Source organism: Daktulosphaira vitifoliae, unplaced genomic scaffold (genome assembly GCF_025091365.1).
Source record: "Daktulosphaira vitifoliae isolate Bord-2020 unplaced genomic scaffold, ASM2509136v1 Scaffold_4, whole genome shotgun sequence".
In the NCBI taxonomy this organism is placed as follows: domain Eukaryota; kingdom Metazoa; phylum Arthropoda; class Insecta; order Hemiptera; family Phylloxeridae; genus Daktulosphaira; species Daktulosphaira vitifoliae.
The window spans coordinates 37,162,562-37,185,005 of NW_026099575.1; the positions used below are offsets into that span (position 1 = coordinate 37,162,562).

Genomic DNA, 22,444 nt, shown 5'->3' on the forward strand with positions numbered 1-22,444 from the left:
ACCTAATATTTCAGAGAGTGAAAAACTATTTCGTAAATCTCCAATATAATTAATTAATTATTTGTACAAAGACACAACTATTGTTAAATCAATTTGAACACCATCCACTTAGTTTACTAATACAATCGAATATTTCTAATATATCATTCCAAAGTATTGTTAGTATACCCATTTCTAAACTCTTCAGATTTTTTAACAAACCTTTGGCTTCGCATTTTGGTTTTGATTTTTCTATTGAAGTATTTATAATCATATTAAAGCTTTTATAATTTCATTGCAATTACAAGAAAGACTTAGACAAGCATCATAACGTTCAGACCAGCGAATGTCTGATACTCTTTTAACAGTTACATTTTTGGATTTTGCTTACAAATTTTTCAAAAGTTCCAAAAGAGATATAATAATTACTCCCTTTTCCTTGATTAGCATATTGTGCAATATGATTGGAAAGAAATTGATCAAATTCGGCAATTAGCTCTAAACTCATAATAAAATTACCACTATGAGTAGAGCAAAATTTATCATCATGTCCTCTTAATGGAAATTCTCTAAAACATAAAGATTTTACAACAGCTGCTACTCTTGTCAAAACTTTTTCCCAATACATTTTTTGTGTTTCCACTTGTAAAATAAGTTATTTATCAATTCGTTCTACTACTGAACCTCTTTATGACATTTTGAGAGTACAAGATTTATGAGTAATTGAATTTTCATGCTCTGATATATTTTCTTCGTCTTTCTTCCAGTTACTAAGACCAACTGTAGTAAATACAGATTTACTTCTAAATAATCGACATGGTGCACAATAAACATTACCATTACTATTGGAATATACCAAAAATGTACGATTTAACGGTTCATTATTTATTAATTTAGTTTTGATAAACTTAAATCTGAAATATCTATAATAGGAATGCTTAACACTCCGTAATTGTTTTATATAAAATTGTTTTGATTTTGAGAAATCGTTATTTTCTAAGTTTTGATTGAATGAAAAATAATCTAGGGTTGTTTCATTTATTATCCATAACAATGGACCATCACTGCAAAAAGTTTAAAAAAATATTTAGTATTTTTGTTCATAAATTGTAAAAATAATATAACATCATCACTTAGGAATCATAGTCATTAGCTCATTTACATGTAACACTTCAGTTTCAAATGGTTGACTAACACCGTCATTATCTTTATTCAAATTAGATAACATACTAATAAAATAGTAAAAAATAATATTAATATATTATACATACTATACAGGTGATCGAAATCTGGTATGACACTCATTTTCTCAGAAATTATTGAACATTTTTAATTTTTGTAACGAGAAAAATTATTAAGCCTATAAAACTCTACAATATTATGAAGTTCAATACATTTTAACTTCGATGCGAAGCTGAGAACGTATTGGTTTTACTATGATGTGTTTTTTTTTTTTATTATTTTGTGTCTGTTACCACTTTTTCTCAGCTCTCACCGAACGGATTTCTTTCAACGATACGTCAAAAGATCACAAATCGTATCTAGTCGAAGACATTACCCTTAAAAAAAAAATACCCTTAAAATTTGACCTCTGGACTTGTCTTCATGGTGAAAATGGCTACCAAATGCTATTTTTGTATGAAAATTCTCGATTTTATAATTTACATTTTTTACTTTAAAGTTCTATAACTTTTTAAAAAATATATGAATCTATACAATTTTTTCATGAGAATTAGTATTTATATACATCTTTCATTGGACATACTTTTTTTTTAAATTAGACTATTTCCCTATATACGGGGGGCTTCAAATATAAAAAATGCATATAGAAAGTAGAACTTTTTCAACTTAACTTTTGAAAATGTTCAGGAAAGTCTGACCCTTTTATATATATCTTAAATTAAATTTTATGTATTATACTTTAATTTAAAAAAAAATTGTGTTGATCCAAACATTTTTCAATAAATTATAGCATTAAAAAACCCAGCAAAAGGGGGTCGCGGCACAGATCATGTATCTTTTGGAATAATACACCAATTTCTTTAAATTAAACACAATCTAAAGATTTGCATCGATGCGTTTATTTTTGATAGTGATTTTAATCACTGTCAGATATCATTATACTTGATCCAATTATGCCATGTCACCACTGTGGCGCGACCCCCCTGTGCTGGGTTTTTTTTTTATCCCTTCCGGGGTAAAAATATTTTTCTAAATGGGAACCACTTTTATTGATTTGATAATATGATACTTCTATCCATAGTAAATTTAATAAGAAGTATGCTCGATCATAGTCTGCATTTTCGTCGTAATACGCGCATGTGCATCGACTTGTGTTTTTGTGCATTCGTATACGATCGGTAAAATACGACCGCTGCCGAATGCATTTTAAAGTCGCGCGATTTTTAAATTGATAATTCTGATATAATATCAATGTTAGACACAATTTTTAAGTAATAATAATATTAATTACATTAAGACAATGCATTATAATATTATTTTGTAATAAGTTTAATCATGGATACTTATTTTAGATTCTATGTAATTTTTTTTTGTATCTTTTGTATTTTAATGAAAAGTTAGGATTTTGTACCTTGTTAATTAAATGTGAGCTATATTAACTAGTGTACAGACTTGTTTTTTCATGTTCTAAAATTGAATTAACACCACTTTAACTTGCTAATAAAAGTTCTTCATTTCTCTTCTGTGTGTCTCATAGTAGAGATTTGTAACTTTTTAACCTATATTTGAGTATTTGTTTGTTTAATGATGTTTAATAAATATTTTTCAAATCGACTTTATATGTAGTGATTATAAACAAACATAATTGACACTTATTTTTAATTTTTTTTATATTTTGCAATAATGCTTACTTGCGCAGTTTATAAGTGCAACGATTCTGGTGGTAAGATTCATTGTCAGCTTTAAGTGTCAATTTATAATATAAATTTATCTGCAATTGTAACAAGCAGCCCCTGAATATTAAAGGGGAATGGCCTATTACTTTGCGGTGGTGTTGTTTATTTTGTAGAAATCAAAATGCGGAAATAAGAGGGGGTAATAAATAGGTACACCTGCTAAAGAATGTATAAATTATGAATTATATATTTGTAGTTCTGCAAGTAAAGCTCTTAAAAGTAAAGGGGGTAAGGGGGATAACTTACATACTAAAACAATATTTAATCTTATGATATGATAAAATAACAAAATGATAATAAATTAATAGCTTATCTGATGACTTGAGGAGATTCGGAGAGAGTGGCAAAGTAAATCACAATGAATGTAAAGTAATAATATACAAAACTCAAAAAAGACTATATGGAGCGATTAATAATTACACGGTGCCGATTTTAAGAGGCGCGAGACATGTGTACTGTTGACGTACAAAAAACGTTGTGTTGCTTTGCTGAGGAAGGGACGATGACCGGACGAAGCATGAACACGTTCGAACCGGTCATACACGAGTGCCACACTCTACCCAACAGCAATATTGCTATGTATTATTATATTTAAATAAATTAATAAAAGGATTGTTGCTAAGTATGTAAAAGACGCATAATGGTAGTTTTGTTTAGAACAAAAAATAAAAAAATAAATATCTGTCATCTACTAAAAAATTGAATGGCATTTTATCTATAAGATACGTTTTATACTTGAAAAATTTAAACTGACATAATTTTATAAATTTATTTATGTAATATAAATATTATTATGTCGTAATATGCCTAATGCTTTGCATTGCGCATCTTTCAATTTATATTTATAGAAAAATAAAGACAATAATGAAAAATAATGAAAGTTTAATATTTATTTTTAATGTCGTCACAGCAGTACAACTTAATTAAAGATAACATTAAAAATTTTGTACATCAAGTAAAACAAAATCGTGAACATAATACCTTTAAGCGTGTTATAAGCAATCATTATTCTGAAAAACGTAATTAATATCAAGTTAAAAATATATATTTTCAAATCTACATATCAGAGTAGAATTCGATATTAAGAAACAGTATTAATAGTTTAAACTTTAATGTGATATGGTAGCAATTAAAATGCAAGATTATAAATGTAATATTTTTACTAAAATATTTCGGTATATTAATAGTAAGATACTTCTATATAGTTTATAAATACTGTCTTATATTATTGTATGCATTATTTTATATTATATCACTATAGTTTTAATTTAATTCGAAAATTATTCATACTTGTTCGATAAAAAGATTACGAGTATGAAATTCTATTTTTATTGTGTATTAGTTATAAAAGAAAATATATTTACTGCATTTGTCTTTTGTAGCCTGCTTCAGTATTTCCAACTTCGTTTAATAAATGTTCACGACCTTCTAAAATAGACTTTAGGGCGTATTTTTCCCAATTCAACTTAGATAAATCCATATCAAATAAATGTTTGTCTTCTTCGCTTTGCTGTTGAATGAGAGACATCAAATTCGTATCATCAAAATGGAATATTTTTGTAGAAAAATTTGACCCCATTTCAAGTAACATGTTATCAAATTTAGTACATAGTGACATAACTCTAAAAAAATGCACTTAAAGAATAGAAATTCTAAATATATAATGTCTTAAGTAAGTGGTCGACAATGAGGGAAATTTCCAAAAAAATTACAAATTTAAAAATCGATTATTTTTGATATTTTTAAAATTTTTTTATTTAAAACTGCCATAACTTTTTTAAATATAACCAAATCAATAAATTTTTTTTATAGATGCATTATGTCTTTACCTTTCATTTTGTATATATCTTATAAATCTGACCCTCTATCTACTCACAGGTGGGATTTAAAATGAACACTTTTTCACAAAAAATTAACTTTTTCAACTTAACTAAAACTAAACTAAACTTAACTTAAGTTTAGAGATCTGAGAAAAAATTGTTGGAAAAATGATTGCTATTCATTTAGTCAATAATTTTATCTATTAACGTTAGGTAAATTTATAAAAAAGTCAAATTTACGTTTTAAATTAAATTAATAGATTATTAAATAAAATTACACTATTGTTTTATGTCAACGACAAAGTAAGGTTATATTCTTGTAAGGTTATATGGCCAATGTATTGATAAACCTTATTTTCAAAATAACAAAACTAACTCCTCATTATAATCAAAATGGCCATTCTTTACGCTAAGTTGGTCACATTTGTTCGAATACATTGGCCGTTTTATCAACAGAAGAACAAAAATTAAAAAATGAGATTGGCCTGATAATCTCAATTTCGACAAAACGTGACATTGGCCCATCTTGCATCAAGATGATGTATATTTTGTAGGTTATAATTAAGTAAAGTTTCTGGGTAAAAGACAAACAGGGGTCAACTGCTATAAGAAAAGAACCCTTGTGTCAACTCTATTGTTTTATGTTAACCACAAAGTAAAGTTATATTTTAGATGTTCAGTAAATATTAGTTATATGTAATGTACAATACGTCTGACCTGAATCCTAGTATAGTTGTTTAGTAGGTATATCCAAGTGAGACAGAGTTGGTTGGCTATGATGACAATTGGCGAAGACGGGTCGTTGGATAAAATAAGTTAAGTTGTAAATAATATAAATAAGACAAAAGTAATAGTATTGATAACTATTTCTATAACTGCCACTCAAACACGACTGCCCTTTGTTGGTTCGACGTCTGTAGCTCCGGGCTACAGACGAGTAGAATTGTTACATCAGGATCTCCCTCTATGCTAATTAATATGTATTACGAATTAAGTAAATAAAAATAAAACGTGTATAATATAAGTGAAGAAAACATAGTAATCAAGGTTCTTACAGTTAAAAAAAAAAAATCGTTGATGGCTAGAAAACATTATCATTATTATGTTGAAAAACGAAACTGTAAAACAAAAAACAGTAAATATAACTATATCAATACGTTACGAATTCATTGTCAGTTTGACTCATGTTAAGCATATAATTACACGGTCCTCTAAAACAATATTTATGAATTTCTCTGAGAGACATTTCCGATAATTTTCAGAATATATAGTAGTTAGGGTTAAGAAGTTCATAGGCAGTACGCTATCTACATAAAAAAAGCATCAAACATAATAATTTAGAAAAAAACATAAATATAATTGTTTTGATAATAAAAACCCCTTATTTGCAATTTTATAAATTTGGATTAAGTTATTAAACATTTTTTACACCGTATAATAAATATAATTTATATGAAAAACGTTAAAACCAATTAACTTCTAAGGCGCCTGATGCCTGTTGTCATGAATTTGAGACAAGGTCAAAGGGGCCCATATTGCAGAGTGAAATATTAGTTCAGTAATTAGAGTCACCATCTCTTATTCCGATGATGAATTCACCACCAGTCCTAGAATAATCAAAGTTAAAAACCTACTTTTTGGCGAAGATCTCTCTGACACTTAATGGGCTACAAATAGCGTAAAAAAATGACTATAAATTAGAAACACAAATAATTATCGAATATACTGATAAATGTATTCGTTTCGATGGCTTTGCAAATTATTAGACTTCATCAGGAAAATAAATTTATAATACTTTGGTCCAAAAGTAATTTACCTGAACTTTTTTCCACGACACCACTGAACTACATCAAAAATGAATGCTGGTACATAATAGTTAAAGAAAAAAAGTAGGGTGTAATATATTTTTGATTTAGTAACTGTAATACTTTGAACCCATATCTAAAAAAATGTCAAAAAGAAAAATTTTAAATTTATTTAATTTTTCATAATAATACTAGAAGAAACCACATTATGTAATTACCACTTTATCAGATACAATATTATTTTCTTTTATAACTCGTATGAACGTTTGAAAACCCTTTCCATATGAAAACGGAGGAGCTATGTTATTGGGCACATAATTAAATACTTGAATTGGAGTGCCTTGGTTTCTAGTAAAATCAAATAAATAACAATTTAACAAACAAAAACCTACTTAAATTATAAATTATAAATCGAATTTATACATTTATTCACAAAATTAAAATTCTATTTGAAATCATATGACTTAATAATTTGAAAATTTGTTATTACGTAAAGTTAATTTTATAGGATTATCTGTTATTATTATCTTAAGAGTCCTATATAATCGTTATTTCTGTGTTCTTTACACAGATTAGTATAGATTATAAAGATTACTCTAATCAAATGGTTAAAATTTAATTAGGAAAAAAGTTTAATGATGTGAATTTTCTTTTTTTTTTCTATTATGTGTCGTACGTCGGTAGTGCCCCAACGTAGACACAAAGGTTTATTAAAGTTTTATGTATATATATATATATATATATTGACGACGAGTTCGTCGTCCGAGCTCTTCTCGAGTTCTCCCGTTGGATAAACTGATCAGCCCCAATCTCTCTAATTAGTGGACTACTAAAGGGGTAGAGTTTAGACCCGTCAGCACAGTCTAGCTCAAAAGTAGCAGACTGAAGGGTGGCTCCTTGTCAGCCACCAGCACAACTACCTTTTTACTATACCCACTAAAGGACGGTTAAGCCCAAACACTAGCCAGCTCGTACACTAATTATTAAGATTGACTAAAGGACCAGCAGTCCAACCTAGACTCTAGCCGCACACACACACACACACACACACATTCGAGATCACCGTGAATATTATATATTTGCGCTAAGTCCAGATTTTTAAATAGTTTTTTTTTATTTACGAAATGTATCAAACACAAAAGTCAAATAAAATATAATATAATAATTTAACACAAAATTAATTAAATCTTATAAAAAAAAGAGTATAAAGTTATTCTTACGTCAACGACCTAACCCGTAACTCGACGTTTCTTCGACAAAAATGTCCAGTATCGTCTCGTCTCGTCTCCCTATACTTTTCATGTTTCCCTTTTATATTCTTTTTCCCACCATTATTAATTTGCTTACCCTGCATTTCCCTTTTATATGGAATTATTATATTGCTTAAGAGTTCAAAAATTGCTTACTACAATTGTAAAGCTTATATTATACTAAAATCGACGTAATTCAATACTTCCTCATCTAATTACTACATATGTTTTTATTATTATATGATTTGTGACTTAATTTGTGAAAAACATTATACTATTATATGGCGGAAATGTAGACAAAAATATGTAGATAAATGTGGTGGTGGTGATTATAGATAAACGCAAACAAAAAACTATTCCCCATATTTTTTTATATAAATATACAGAGTGGCCCACCACTCACTGACAACTTAAATAACTTTTGATCCAGTTAATATTTTTAGCTGATTTTTTTTTTAAATAATAGTTATACGTTAGGTCTATAGCTATATCTCAATAATTATTTTTTTTACATTTTATTAAAAATATTAATTATTTTTAAATTTTAAATAAAATGTAAAAAAAAAATCTAAGATAGCTATTTTGTAGAGTAGAATTTAAGAAAAATTTTAGTAAAAAAATATCTTATTAATATTCAGTAGTAAATATTCTGTGGCGTTTTGAAGTTGGTGAAAATTTGAATTTTCGTGTATTATTTTATGGTATTAAACATTCATATACGTATTGAAAAAAGGACAGAAGAAAACGCTATCTTTTCATGATTACTGTGTATACATGTGTATACCTTACAAACTTGGCATTAATACCATGATAAGAAATTAGATAAGGCAATTATTACTTATCACTCTCATTCAAAAGTATAAGTCATTTTCATGGAAAAAGTTACACACCTCCAAATTATAGTAATCATGAAAAGATAGCGTTTTCTTCTGTCCTTTTCTCAATACGTATTTCAATGTTTAATACCGTAAAATAGTACATGAAAATTCAAATTTTCACAAACTTCAAAACGCTACAGAATATTTACTACTGAATATTAATAAGATATTTTTTTACTAAAATTTTTCTTAAATTCTACTCTACAAAATAGCTATCTTAGATTTTTTTTTTACATTTTATTTAAAATTTAAAAATAATTAATATTTTTAATAAAATGTAAAAAAATTAATTATTGAGATATAGCTATAGACCTAACGTATAACTATTATTTAAAAAAAAAATCAGCTAAAAATATTAACTGGATCAAAAGTTATTTAAGTTGTCAGTGAGTGGTGGGCCACGCTGTATATAAAACTTAACTGAAATTTTTGAGGGGCGAACTCCTCCAACCCCTACATTTTGGGACGATGATAACTAAAGCCTGACGAATAATAAAAAATAATATAAATTAAGTTCTAAAAGGAAATAACGTTATTTCATCAAAATATTTAATGAAAATGAAATAAAGTTATATGAGAAAACATTTAATTAAAAAAAAGAAAAACTTTAAATTGTTAAAAATATTAAAATAAAAAAATTAAATAAAATAAGTCATCACAAATGGAAAAACACAAAAAAATTACAAATTTTAACTTTCTTGGATAGGAGAAAAAAAAAATATATCAATCAATCAATACCGTTTTTTAGATGCATGAAAAGCACAAGTAATAATCATATTAGCAACTTTATCGGCCGGAACGATTACAGCAGGTGCTTCAGGATCTGCAAACAACACGTGAACGATACCAATAGTTACACCGAAAATCAGAGTTGGAACACTTAACGATGGGATAAACCAGCCAGCAAATGGTTCATCACATGTTGGGATAACTATAATATAAATATGAGTAGTTAGTTATCTATGAAAGATATACTTGTAAATAAATAATTTTTAATTTTATTTAGAAATATAAAATAATAAACCTATTAATCAACTTAATAATAAATTAAAAAATTATTTGTTCCAATAACTATTAAACATTTTTGTTATATTATTCTGTTAATTGGTTTTTTATCAAATTATTATTAAAAATTTTTTTTTAAATGACTTGAAAATTTTCATTTTGTAATTTTATAGATTTGGTTGTAAATGCACACATTATTAATGCCCTTATTTCTACTTTATTTTTAGGATTACCTAATAAATCTCTTAAATTATAATACTTAGATGTTACTAAATTCAATCCAAAATTCTTAAAAGCTCTAGCTAGCTCATTTGAAATTTCTGGATAATATAAAGTGGGAACGTCCTAGTTACTTTTTTTTGTCCCACACTAGTTAGTGTACTAGTTGCCCGCTTTTCTTTATTCCACTTTTATGTTAAGACTAACTATGAAATCACGTTTTCTAATTAATCTGCAAACTTGACAAATATTTGTACGATGCAGGATCCAATATCATTAGATCCACGCTAAGGAATACCCTCAGGCCACACTGCCCTCAATTATCCTCTGACAGGACAAAAAATTAAAATATGTTATATACTTTTAAGATGTTGCGTAAGGCATATTTAATCAATCGCTATGTTAAATTATAATAGACTTATCTTCTTTGGACCCAACTGAAAATATTATAAATGTATATTGTAATTTGTAGATTACTCCTATTGGCAATATATTGAACTATCTCCTTTTCCACGTAAAACTAGGATATTAAAATTAAAATAGAAAAAATTACCAATCGAAGGTCTAGCAATAGTAATTGGTAAATGTTGTCCATATTCTTTCACTAAATTTTCGGCAATACATTTAGAAAAAGTGTACGTGTTAGGCCATGTCCCAATGCATCTTTAATAATAAATAAACACGTTACCTTTTAGAAATATTATCACAAGAATATTGGTAAACCATAATAATTTCTGCGAACTAAATACCAGAGCTATACTCCGAGTGATATCGTTTATTCGATTATTTTTACCAAATTGATTTTGATAGAGACTTTAGAGGGTATCTTGTGCAATGAGGGACTGGTAGATTTAATTATCGAGAAAGAGATATGAAAGACTAAGCATTAATGAAAAAGAATAAATCAGTAGGACCAAATTAAGTGCCAGTAGAAGTATGGAATATATTAGGAGGTGTTGGTATAAGGGGTTAAAGGATCTTTGTAATAAAATCCTATTAAAAACGAAAATACCAAATGAATAGAAGAATAGTACTGTGATGCAGATATTTAAAGGTAAAGGAGACATAGAGAAGAGTGAAAATTATAGAAGCATAAAACTCGTGAGTCATACTATGAAAATTTGGTGATTGGCTTGACTTACTCAATGTTACTTTACACGATATAAACTAATACTAATTTTTACTGTTTTGTTATGGAGTCCAGGAAAGAATCAGACATTGTCTCAGCCATACCAATCAAAGTTTCTCCTTTCATTGGGCTTTCATAAATAATTTCTTTACTTACTTCTTGATTTGTGTTTGAAAACGCAGTTGATACATAAACGAATGACTGTAAAATTATTCGAAATTTGCATTAAATGGAAAATAAATAAGTTCTCTTCACTTATATTATACACATTTTATTTTTATTTACTTAATTCGTAATACATATTAATTAGCATAGAGGGAGATCCTGATGTAACAATTCTACTCGTCTGTAGCCCGGAGCTACAGACGTCGAACCAACAAAGGGCAGTCGTGTTTGAGTGGCCGTTATAGAAATAGTTATCAATACTATTACTTTTGTCTTATTTATATTATTTACAACTTAACTTATTTTATCCAACGACCCGTCTTCGCCAATTGTCATCATAGCCAACCAACTCTGTCTCACTTGGATATACCTACTAAACAACTATACTAGGATTCAGGTCAGACGTAATGTACATTACATATAACTAATATTTACTGAACATCAAGAATATAACCTTACTTTGCGTTGACATAAAACAATAGTGTAATTTTATTTAATAATCTATTAATTTAATTTAAAACGTAAGTTTGACTTTTTTATAAATTTACCTAACGTTAATAGATAAAATTATTAACTAAATGAATAGCAATAATTTTTCCAAGAATTTTTTCTCAGAACTCTAAACTTAATTCATAATTTGATTTTAATTATTTTTGTGTTGTCCATTTGAAAGTTTGAACTAAGTTATATGTATTTTCGAATCAAAAATATTGTCTTATATAAAATTATTTTGCTTACTTTTAAGCAGGTCATTTTCTGGGCTATCAATAATAAGTCTCTCGTAGATCTAATATTAATGAACGTTGTTTGTTTAAGAGCTCCGGTTAGATTGATTGTAGCAGCACAGTGAATTACTATGTTAATATTTTTAATTAAAAATTCTTCGTCTTTTTTCTCCAAACCCAAATTTGGTTCTGCACAGTCTCCCTTGATTAATGTTATCTTGCTGATGAAATCTGGCTGTGACTCCCGCAATATTTTAAATAACTAATAAAAATAAATAAAATTGCTTTATTTTATGTTTGTTAGTAATTTTAAAATCAAAGTAAAACGTTAATATAAATTTACAGGATTATTAAACATTTTTTCCATACGAGTGTATGGTCCTTTTCCTTTTTTAAGCCTGACTAGTAAGTATAAATGTTTGACATAACATGATCTGTAAATCAAAATTTTAAAATTATAAGTGTTTACATTTCAAAATTACACTACAATCCCTCCCTCTCCCAAAAAAACTAAATTTAATAATTTGAATATTTTCAAGGTTGTTTATTATTAAAGATATTTTTTTTATTATTAAGAAAAAAATAAAATAGTTTAACATTCAATACAATTCATATATTCGATAATAAAAAAACCCAGCACAGGGGGGTCGCATCACAGTGATGACATGGCATAGTTGGATCAAGTATAATGATATCTGATAGTGATTAAAATCACTATCATAAAAAACGCTTCGATGCAAATCTTTAGATAGTGTTTAATTAAAGTCCGACATTTTTTTTTCCATAATAAAATACATTACATTACCTTTAATTTAAGATATATATAAAAGTGTCAAACATTCCGGAACATTATCAAAAGTTAAGTTAAAAAAGTTATTTTTTTGTGAAAAAGTGTTCATTTAAAATCCCCCTTGTGAGTAAATAAAGGGTTAGATTTATAAGATATATATCAAATAAAAGGTAAAGACATAATGCATCTATAAAAAAAAAATTATTGATTTGGTTATTTTTAAAAATGTTATGACAGTTTTAAATAAAAAAATTTTATTTAAATTATTAGATGTAGTATTGGGTGAGTTGAAGACACTAGAAAAGTATTTGGAAAAGCAATTTGAAATTTCATCACCACCTGAGAATTTATTATTATTATAAAACATAACGGCTGGAAGGGATGCATTAAACCGTAAATTGTTGACAAACTTCCAGAAATATACAAAACTATCATTATGCGTCTTTTACATACTTAGCAACAATCCTTTTGTTAATTTATTTAAATATAATAATACACAGCAATATTGCAGATAAATTTTACCCCGAAAGGGATAAAAAAAAAAACCATCTCCTAAATTTATATCTATGTACACCTTTTGTGCAATATAATACATCCGTTTTTATTTATGTGGAAGTATTCTAGACCCCTATGCGACTGTTTAAAGATTAAATAATTGCAAATTTAAAAACCCAGGACAGGAGGGTCGCGGCATAGTGGTGCCGTGGCATAGATGGATCAAGTATAATGATATTTGACAGTGATTAAAATCACTATCAAAATAAAACGCTTCGATGCAAATCTTTAGATAGTGTTTAATTTTAAAAAATTGGTGGATTATTCCAAATGCTACATGATCTGCTAGTTCCTTATTAATATTTTGCTTAAGATAAAGTATGTCAAAATAAAAAGGAAATATTAAAAAATATTATTTCTCATAAAAAAATTGTGTTTTCAATAAGTTATAGCATTATAAAGTTAAAAATATAAAAAATAAAATCGAGAATTTTCACACAAAAATAGCATTTGGTAGCCATTTTCACCACGAAGACAAGTCCAGAGGTCAAATTTTTTTTTTCCATAATAAAATGCATTACATTAGCTTTAATTTATGATATATATAAAAGTGTCAGACCTTCCTGAACATTTTCAAAAGTTAAGTTGAAAAAGTTAATTTTTTGTAAAAAAGTTGTCATTTTAAATCCCCCCTTGTGGGCAAATTTAGTGTCAGATTTACAAAAAAAATATACCAAATAATAAGTAAACACATCAAGCATCTATAAAAAAAAAATTATATTGATATGTTAATTTTTGAAAAAGTTACGGCAGTTTTTAGTAAAAAAAATTGAAAAAATTTCGAAAATTAGCGATTTTTAAATTTGTAATTTTTTTGGAGGTTTTCCCCATTTACGGGGAACGAAGGAAATTTTTTCAATTTTTGAGGGTAATGTCTTCGACTAAATACGATTTGTGATCTTTTGACGTATCGTTGAAAGAAATCCGTTCGGTGAGAGCTAAGAAAAAGTGGTAACAGACACAAAAAAAAAAAATTAACACATCTTAGTAAAACCAATGCCTTCTCAGTTTCGCATCGAAGCTAAAAAGAAAAAAAGAAAAAACAAGTAAAATTGTTTTTTTACCACCAACATAAATCAGGAGGGAAAGAAAGTATGTAAAAATTCCTTTTTATGAGAGAATGAAATATAATTGTTATAGTGCAAAGAAGAAATAAAGATTTACAAGCAATTTGTTGATATATTCAATTTAATAAATAAACTATTGGTTGGTGCATATTTAAGTTATACTAGAAATATTACAACTTCAATTGCTTATGGCATTGATATTCAAATGAATTACAGTGATAATAAATTAATAATAATTAGTTCAAAACATGTTTCCAATCTACTTATTATTACTTATTATATATATATTAAATTTATTTTATTAACTGACTTTTGATATAATTTATTTATTAATCTAACCAATGAATTATGTATTTTAAATCCATATTTTTTTTGTATTTTTTCCTATTTTATCTTTCAATATTTCTTCATATTTTTTTTAAAAATGATGTGTTATTTTGAGTTTTTTTTAACTCCAATAAGCAAAAGATTTTTCATAACATGTATTTGAAAAAATTAGTAAATTTATGTATAATATTTGTAATTATTATTATGAATGAAAAAAAAATTTCTTTAGATCCTCTTGAACTAAGTTTTATTATAATAAAGGATGATAATTGTTGTTCATTGTAAAAGGTTAGTAACTTTTTAAATATATTTTAAAATGTCATCAGTATATTTACAGGCTATCTATTTCAACTGTATATTTTTCCTAAAAAACTTATTGACAAAACCTGTTTCCATAGAAATACTAATTTCTTATTATGCATTTAAAAATGTAGAGAAATTTGTTTATTTTTTAAATTGATGAATCGTTCATTCTACTGAAAATATAAAATTGAGTAAACGCAATGTAATATAATAAGACATAACATGTAACTGGACGATGCTTCATCTCAACAGAATAGTAGTTGAATTATTAAGTAGTGAATTATCCAATGGAAAGATAGAGCTTATGATACAGTAAAATGATCATGATATTCATCTGAATAGTTTCATATACATGCAGATTTTTTATGGATTTATCTTAAAAATAGGTATTTAAAATTAATAGGTGCAATGCGCAACTGAAAAATGAACGGAAAATAAAATGCACGTGATATTATTAAAATTATTTTAGTGAATAATTAGAAATAATGTGTACATTATTTAAATATTAATCATCAAAACAAAAATCAATCTGTGAAATATAAATGAGTACAAAATGTTGCTAATAGAGCAATAAGATTCTATAGGTAATATTTTTTATTTTTTAATATTATTGATTTTAATGGATAGAATTTAAAAAAAAAAGTTAAAGAAATATTGAATACTTTGTAACTTTGAAAGTAATAATATCAACATTCTAAGTCATGTACTATATTAATTACATAATGAATTATTTACATAGAAAATTAGGGGTTAATCCAATAATATACAGGGTGATTTTTTTATCATAACCCACTCAATTACTTGCAGAATAATAATAATTTAAACATTTTTTTTTTTATTATCTTTAGTTACACATTATTCTTGAATTTTTAACTATGTAATACTTTTTAAGTTCATCCCTTATGCCTTGGAGGGGGGTCAACTTTGTTTTTTTAAATGGTAACATATATTTTTAATTTAATAAAATGTTTGAGTTTTTAATTTAATAGTAAATGGCATTTGAATTTTTAATATAACTTTATTAGCTTATTAGATATAAACATTTAAAGTTTCAAAATTTTGAGTTAATATACATGTATAATACACATGGGATTGTAAATACAGGTAGCTAATTGGATTTTTATGACATTGCTGTCTCAGTCACGGATTGTTTATTATCAATTATGATTATCAATAGATATACTTTCTGTATTGTCAGTTAGTGTATTTATAAACTCATAACAATGTGCCTTACTACAATTGATAATAACAATGCTGTGTACCTGCTAATATCGATGTTATAAAAAACCAATTAGCTACCTGTATTTGTAATCCCTTGTGTATTATACCTGTATATTAATTCAAAAATTTGAAACTTTAAATGATTATATCTAATAAACGAATTAAGTTATATTAAAAATTCAAATGCCATTTACTATTAAATTAAAAACTCAAACATTTTATTAAATTAAAAATATGTGTTACCATTTAAAAAAACAAAGTTGACCCCCTTCCAAGGCATAAGGGATGAACTTAAAAAGTATTACATAGTTAAAAATTCAAGAATAATGTGTAACTAAAAATAATAAAAAAAAAAAATGTTTAAATTATTATTATTCTGCAAGTAATTGAGTGGGTTATGATAAAAAAATCACCCTGTATATCCAGTGTATAGAAGAGTATGTTGTATTTTTCCTAACACGACAACCTCATATTAAGTTTTTTCAAAAAAAGTTAAACCACAGGAATTAAAAACTCCATAAAAAATGTAGCACAACATGACAGTAGTACAATAGTTATTACAAATAATAATTTCTCAAATTGATTAATTTTTACAGAAAATTATAAAGAGTTAAAAAATTATAAAGTCAATTAAAAAAAAACCCAGCTTAGGGGGGTCGCGGCACAGTGCTGACGTGGCATAGATGGATCAAGTATAATGATATCTGACAGTGATTAAAATCACTATCAAAAAAAAACGCTTCGATGCAAATCTTTAGATAGTGTTTAATTTTAAAAAATTGGTGGATTATTCCAAAAGCTTCATAAACTGCTAGTTCCTTATTAATATCCTGATTAAGACAAAGTATGTAGAATAAAAAAGAGATTATTAGAAAATAGTATTTCCCATAAAAAAATTATATTGATCAATACACTTTTCAATAAGTTATAGCATTATAATGTTAAAAATGTAAAAAATAAAATTGAGAATTTTCACACAATAATAGCATTTGGTAGCCATTTTCACCTTGAAGATAAAATAAAGTCCGAAATTTTTTTTTTCCATGATAAAGTATATTACATTAGCTTTAATTTAAGATATATATAAAAGTGTCAGACTTTCCGGAACACTTTCAAAATTTAAGTTGAAAAAGTCAATTTTTTGTGAAAAAGTTGTCATTTTGAATCCCCCCCTGTAGGCAGGTAAAAAGTCAGATTTATAAAAAAAATATACCAAATGATAGGTAAAGACATCATGCATCTACAAAAAAAAGAATTATATTGATCCATACATCTTTCGAGAAGTTATAGCATTATAAAGTTAAAAATATAAAAAAGAATTTTTTTACAAAAATCGTATTTTTTTTATTAAGTTTAATGTCTGTTTTCACCATGAAGATAAAATAAAGTCCGAATTTTTTTTTTTTCATAATAAAGTAGATTACATTAGCTTTAATTTAAGATATATATAAAAGTGTCAGACTTTCCGGAACACTTTCAAAATTTAAGTTGAAAAAGTTCTACTTTCTACATGCATGTTTAGATTTGAACCCCCCTCGTATATAGGGAAATGATCTGATTTAAAAAAACAGTATGTCAAATGAAAGATGTATATGAATACTACTCCTCATGAAAAAATTGTATTGATCCATACATTTTTCAAAAAGTTATAGCATAATAAAATTAAAAATGTAAAATACAAAATCGAAAATTTTCAAACAAAAATATTATTTGGTAGCCATTTTCACCCTGAAGATAAAATAAAGTCCGAATTTTATTTTTTTCATGATAAAGTAAATTACATTAGCTTTAATTTAAGATATATATAAAAGTGTCAGACTTTCCGGAACACTTTCAAAATTTAAGTTGAAAAAGTCAATTTTTTGTGAAAAAGTTGTCATTTTGAATCCCCCCCTGTAGGCAGGTAAAAAGTCAGATTTATAAAAAAAATATACCAAATGATAGGTAAAGACATCATGCATCTACAAAAAAAAGAATTATATTGATCCATACATCTTTCGAGAAGTTATAGCATTATAAAGTTAAAAATATAAAAAAGAATTTTTTTACAAAAATCGTATTTTTTTTATTAAGTTTAATGTCTGTTTTCACCATGAAGATAAAATAAAGTCCGAAATTTTTTTTTACCATTATAAAGTATATTACATTAGCTTTAATTTAAGATATATATAAAAGTGTCAGACCTTCCGGAACACTTTCAAAAGTTACGTTGAAAAAGTTCTACTTTCTATATGCATTTTTATGTTTTGAATCCCCCCTGTATTTAGGGAAATGGTCCGATTTAAAAAAACAGTATGTCGAATGAAAGATCTATATAAATACTACTTCTCATAAAAAAATTGTAATGATTCATACATTTTTCAAAAAGTTATAGCATAATAAAGTTAAAAATGTAAAATACAAAATCGAAAATTTTCACACAAAAATAGCATTTGGTAGCCATTTTCACCCTGAAGATAAAATAAAGTCCGAATTTTATTTTTTTCATGATAAAGTAAATTACATTAGCTTTAATTTAAGATATATATAAAAGTGTCAGACTTTCCGGAACACTTTCAAAATTTAAGTTGAAAAAGTAAATTTTTTGTGAAAAAGTTGTCATTTTAAATCCCCCCTTGTGGGCAAATTTAGTGTCAGATTTACAAAAAAAATATACCAAATAATAAGTAAACACATCAAGCATCTATCTAAAAAAGTTACGGCAACTTTTAGTAAAAAAAATTTAAAAAATTTCGAAAATAAGCGATTTTTAAATTTGTAATTTTTTTGGAGGGTTCTCCCATTTACAGGGAACGAGGGAATTTTTTTCAATTTTTGAGGGTAATGTCTTCGACTAGATACAATTTGTGATCTTTTGACGTATCATTGAAAGAAATCGGTTCGGTGAGAGCTGAGAAAAAGTGGTAACAGACACAAAAAAAAAACATCTTAGTAAAACCAATACCTTCTCAGCTTCGCATCGAAGCTAATATCTGACAACCTTTAAATTTTCATGCCGCAAAATGATAAAGATACGTTAAAATCATTTTGACGAATATTAACATGCAATTGGTTATAATTGACTAAAATATTTAATTTGATAACACACATGTTTTTCGATAACAATCTACTTTCACTTGTAAACGTAAAAAAAAATGCAATCGTAAATCATATTTTTATTGATATTTTATTACTCCATTGATAAGGTACAATATCAATTTAACATTATTTATTGATCGTTTCATGTTTACGATATTTAATATCTTAATACGATTATTAAGATAAACCAAGCAACAATATTCAAGCAATTTATGATTATTCTGTCTATGGAATTACACATTGATTAGTTTTTACTGTGGCAAAATGTGCTTCCAAACTCAATATTGATGCATTTAAACAACAAAATCTGAAAAATGACTTGTCCAATTTTAAAATTTTAAAAGTATTTTTGTATTACATAAAATTACCTAATCGAAGATTTAAATAAAAGTAATGGTTGTCATTTAAATTTCTTAAGTTAGGGTAGATTTCTACGCTTTTGCATTAGGGTTGAACTTTAATTATAATCGTATAAGATGCATTTAATTATTCAATTAGCCTCTAAAAAAAAAATTATTAAAAAAATCAATAGCAGCTCTAAAATATCGATGATTCCGAACTTATTTTACACACTGTATATAAAAGTATTAGTATTTCCGGAACACTTTCAAAAGTTAAGTTGAAAAATTTTATTATTTGTGAAAAAGTTGCCATTGCAAGTTGGCCACAAAGCCCTAACCCCTTTGAGGAAGTAAAGGGTCAAATGTTCACAAAAATATATCAAATGACAGGTAAATACCTAAGGTATCTACAAAAAATAATTATATTGATTTGTTAATTTTTAAAAAATGTTATTACAGTTAAAAAAAAAAAAAATGAAAAAATGCCAAAAATTTTCAAAATTTAAAATGTAATTTATTTGTGGATTTCCCCCAATTTACGGGGAATTTTTTTCAATTTTTGAGGTAAATGTCTTCAATTAGTTACAATTTGTGATCTTTTGACACATAGTTCATCAAAATCGGTCCAGTGACAGTTGAGATTGACAAAAAAAATAAAGTAACACATCAAAGTAAAATTAATACCTTCTCAGCTTCGCATCTAATTATTTGGCTATGAAAAGTTCTTATTGCCATATATCACAACAGTATAAAAAAATTTAATTTAAGTCGTTTAATGGTCTAGCCTTATACATCTAACACGAAAGCATTTAAAATGAGCTTGTTTTATTTTCTAAAAAAAAAAACTCCAATTCAGTTGGATGATATTTAGTGAATTGTTGTGTATTAAATTAAAACAATGAAATCTATTTATATATTTTTATAATTTATATATTCACTTCTTGCATTACTAGAAGATGGAAATAATGATTTATAATCATATATTTAAATCAACAAAATAACAGAACCGTAAGTATTAAATCAATTTGCTATATTTTCCTAATTGAAATTGCATAAGTTTAAAACGTTTCAAAATTATCTAAGTTTCTTACCTGAGGATTTTTTCAATTAATACTTGACCAATAAATCCAGTACCTCCTGTAAGAAAAATACTTGAATCGGTAAAAAACTCTTGTATTTCGCTTTTTGAATTTTTAAAATGTGGTTCCATTTAGTTAAATTTTATTTAATTGACGATTTACAAAAATTTTCAAAATAAAGATCAATTAATTTTTAAAGTAACTTAAATAGTACAATTTTAGTCCGTAAGGAAGAACACAGCGCTATTTAGATTTTAAAAATCTTAGGAATGTTTTACGTTACTATGTTTACTATATATACTAAATATTACTACTTATACATAAACTAATTAAATCATTATAACAATATCAGTTCAGCAATCTATGAAATTATCATACATATTTTTTTTTATATTTAACCTTTTGGGCTATGTTTTAAATTAGGATTCTGAATTTATGCATTTATAAATTTTGTTTGATCGACTTTTGAAGGTCTTAAGCTTATGAAACATTATCGTAGAATAATATAGTAGCATTCAAATATCACCCCGAAACTATAATCTCAATAACACCACAATACTAAGTTATCAAGTCAATTATTAAAATTTTGTACTGGCTGATATTGGAATAATTTAACAAAGTATATTTATTTATTCGTTCATTTCTACGGACAAATATCAAATTTACAATATAATTCAATGATAACAATTATATAATGTAATATAATACAATGAAAATAATAATTTAAACATAATAAAAGATAAATAGAGTATATGGTAATAATAAAAATAATAATATATAATAATAAAGGAAATTATTGACTATTGCCTACGGATATTAATATATTTATTGGGTCTCTTGACGCATATTTTTTGGTTGTCTGAGGTATATAAAATAAATCATTGTTTCGAGTGCAATAGTTATTAACTTTAAAGTTAAGTTGGCCTAATATGTATGAGTCGTCAATCTCGTTATTTAATAATTTGGAGAGAAAGATTTGATATGATATGTTTCTGCGAGATTTTAAAGTATCTAAGTTTAACAAATTTAAAATTTGTCCATACCCAAAGTGAGGAGTTCGTGGGATATTACATTTATAACATAAAAATCTTAGGACGTTATTTTGCACTCTTTCCAAATGATCATTTTGTCCTGCATTATTATGGTGTCAAATTAACAGAGTGTTTTCCAATAAGGAACGTACTAGAGAGGTATACAAACATTTAAAAGCAAGTGGATTATGAAAATTGAAATAGTTTCTTTTTATCATTTCAAATACTGCTAAGGCTTTATTTTTTATCGCTGCTACGTGGGCGTTAAATAACAGTTAGGAATCAAATAAGATTCCTAAATCTTTAATTAATGAGGAACGTTGTAGGTTAATATCACTTAAGGCCTTATATATATATATATATCAAGACCTTTTTTTTTCTCATGGTCTTTCTAATAATAAAAAAATATTCTGCGTCAATGTTTATAAAGAACCCCAGAAAAATATCTGAATTCAACATTGCTTGTTACAGCATCGCTGCCATGTTCGACTTAATTATTTACTTTTCTCTACAATACAATCTACTACTAAGTACATATATAATTAAAATCCTAATCATCTCTTCCATCTTCATCAAGAGGGAAAATATGAGTATCCCTGAAAATTTTCATTTTTGTCATCTTTACTCAGATATAGGCAAGAAGACGAATGGTTTGGGGTAAGATGAATAATTTTGTTACCAAAGCTATTACAAAGTAAATTGATCCTTATCAATTAATAGGTAAAAAGTAATATATCTAGAATATAAAGAGAGAAATTT

At 26.2% G+C, this 22,444-nt stretch overlaps 2 protein-coding genes and 1 long non-coding RNA gene across 4 annotated transcripts in view; all 3 read right to left on the reverse strand.

The window, feature by feature from the left end:
• Nucleotides 1-652: 652 nt before the first annotated feature.
• On the reverse strand, nt 653-20,925 carry LOC126905777 (fatty acyl-CoA reductase wat-like). Of its 2 annotated transcripts, none has more exons than XM_050685813.1 (10): nt 20,667-20,892; nt 12,237-12,327; nt 11,907-12,155; nt 11,059-11,204; nt 10,428-10,537; nt 9,389-9,581; nt 6,741-6,870; nt 6,534-6,658; nt 4,262-4,519; nt 653-1,043 (listed from the first exon to the last, which is right to left on the reverse strand). In XM_050685813.1, the coding sequence occupies exons 1-10, from the start codon at nt 20,783-20,785 to the stop codon at nt 668-670; spliced, it is 1,797 nt and encodes a 598-aa protein (XP_050541770.1). In that variant the 5' UTR covers nt 20,786-20,892; the 3' UTR covers nt 653-667. The 2 variants fall into 2 exon arrangements, with proteins under 2 accessions (XP_050541770.1, XP_050541771.1); XM_050685814.1 differs by lacking the exon at nt 653-1,043 and adding an exon at nt 3,763-3,907 and having other exon boundaries at nt 20,667-20,925.
• LOC126905778 (fatty acyl-CoA reductase wat-like) overlaps nt 14,011-22,444 on the reverse strand; it is a 60,020-nt gene continuing 51,586 nt past the window's right edge. Inside the window, exon 10 of the mRNA XM_050685816.1 lies at nt 14,011-14,176. Coding sequence (XP_050541773.1) covers nt 14,026-14,176 — 151 coding nt within the window. The 3' untranslated portion in view covers nt 14,011-14,025. The remainder of the gene's footprint in view (nt 14,177-22,444) is intronic.
• Nucleotides 19,304-19,903, reverse strand: LOC126905799 (uncharacterized). The gene is made up of 2 exons (XR_007704107.1): nt 19,603-19,903; nt 19,304-19,541 (listed from the first exon to the last, which is right to left on the reverse strand). It is a non-coding gene; the product is annotated as an uncharacterized LOC126905799 (long non-coding RNA).

Excerpts from the sequence above, each read along its gene's own strand:
- LOC126905777 (XM_050685813.1), bottom strand. The coding sequence starts at position 20,785 with ATGGAACCACATTTTAAAAATTCAAAAAGCGAAATACAAGAGTTTTTT. Across the intron at positions 11,205-11,906 it reads AGAAAATGACCTGCTTAAAA|TCATTCGTTTATGTATCAAC; the intron begins GTAAGCAAAATA and ends ATAATTTTACAG. Across the intron at positions 6,871-9,388 it reads TTTCATGCATCTAAAAAACG|AAACCAAGGCACTCCAATTC; the intron begins GTATTGATTGAT and ends TGATTTTACTAG.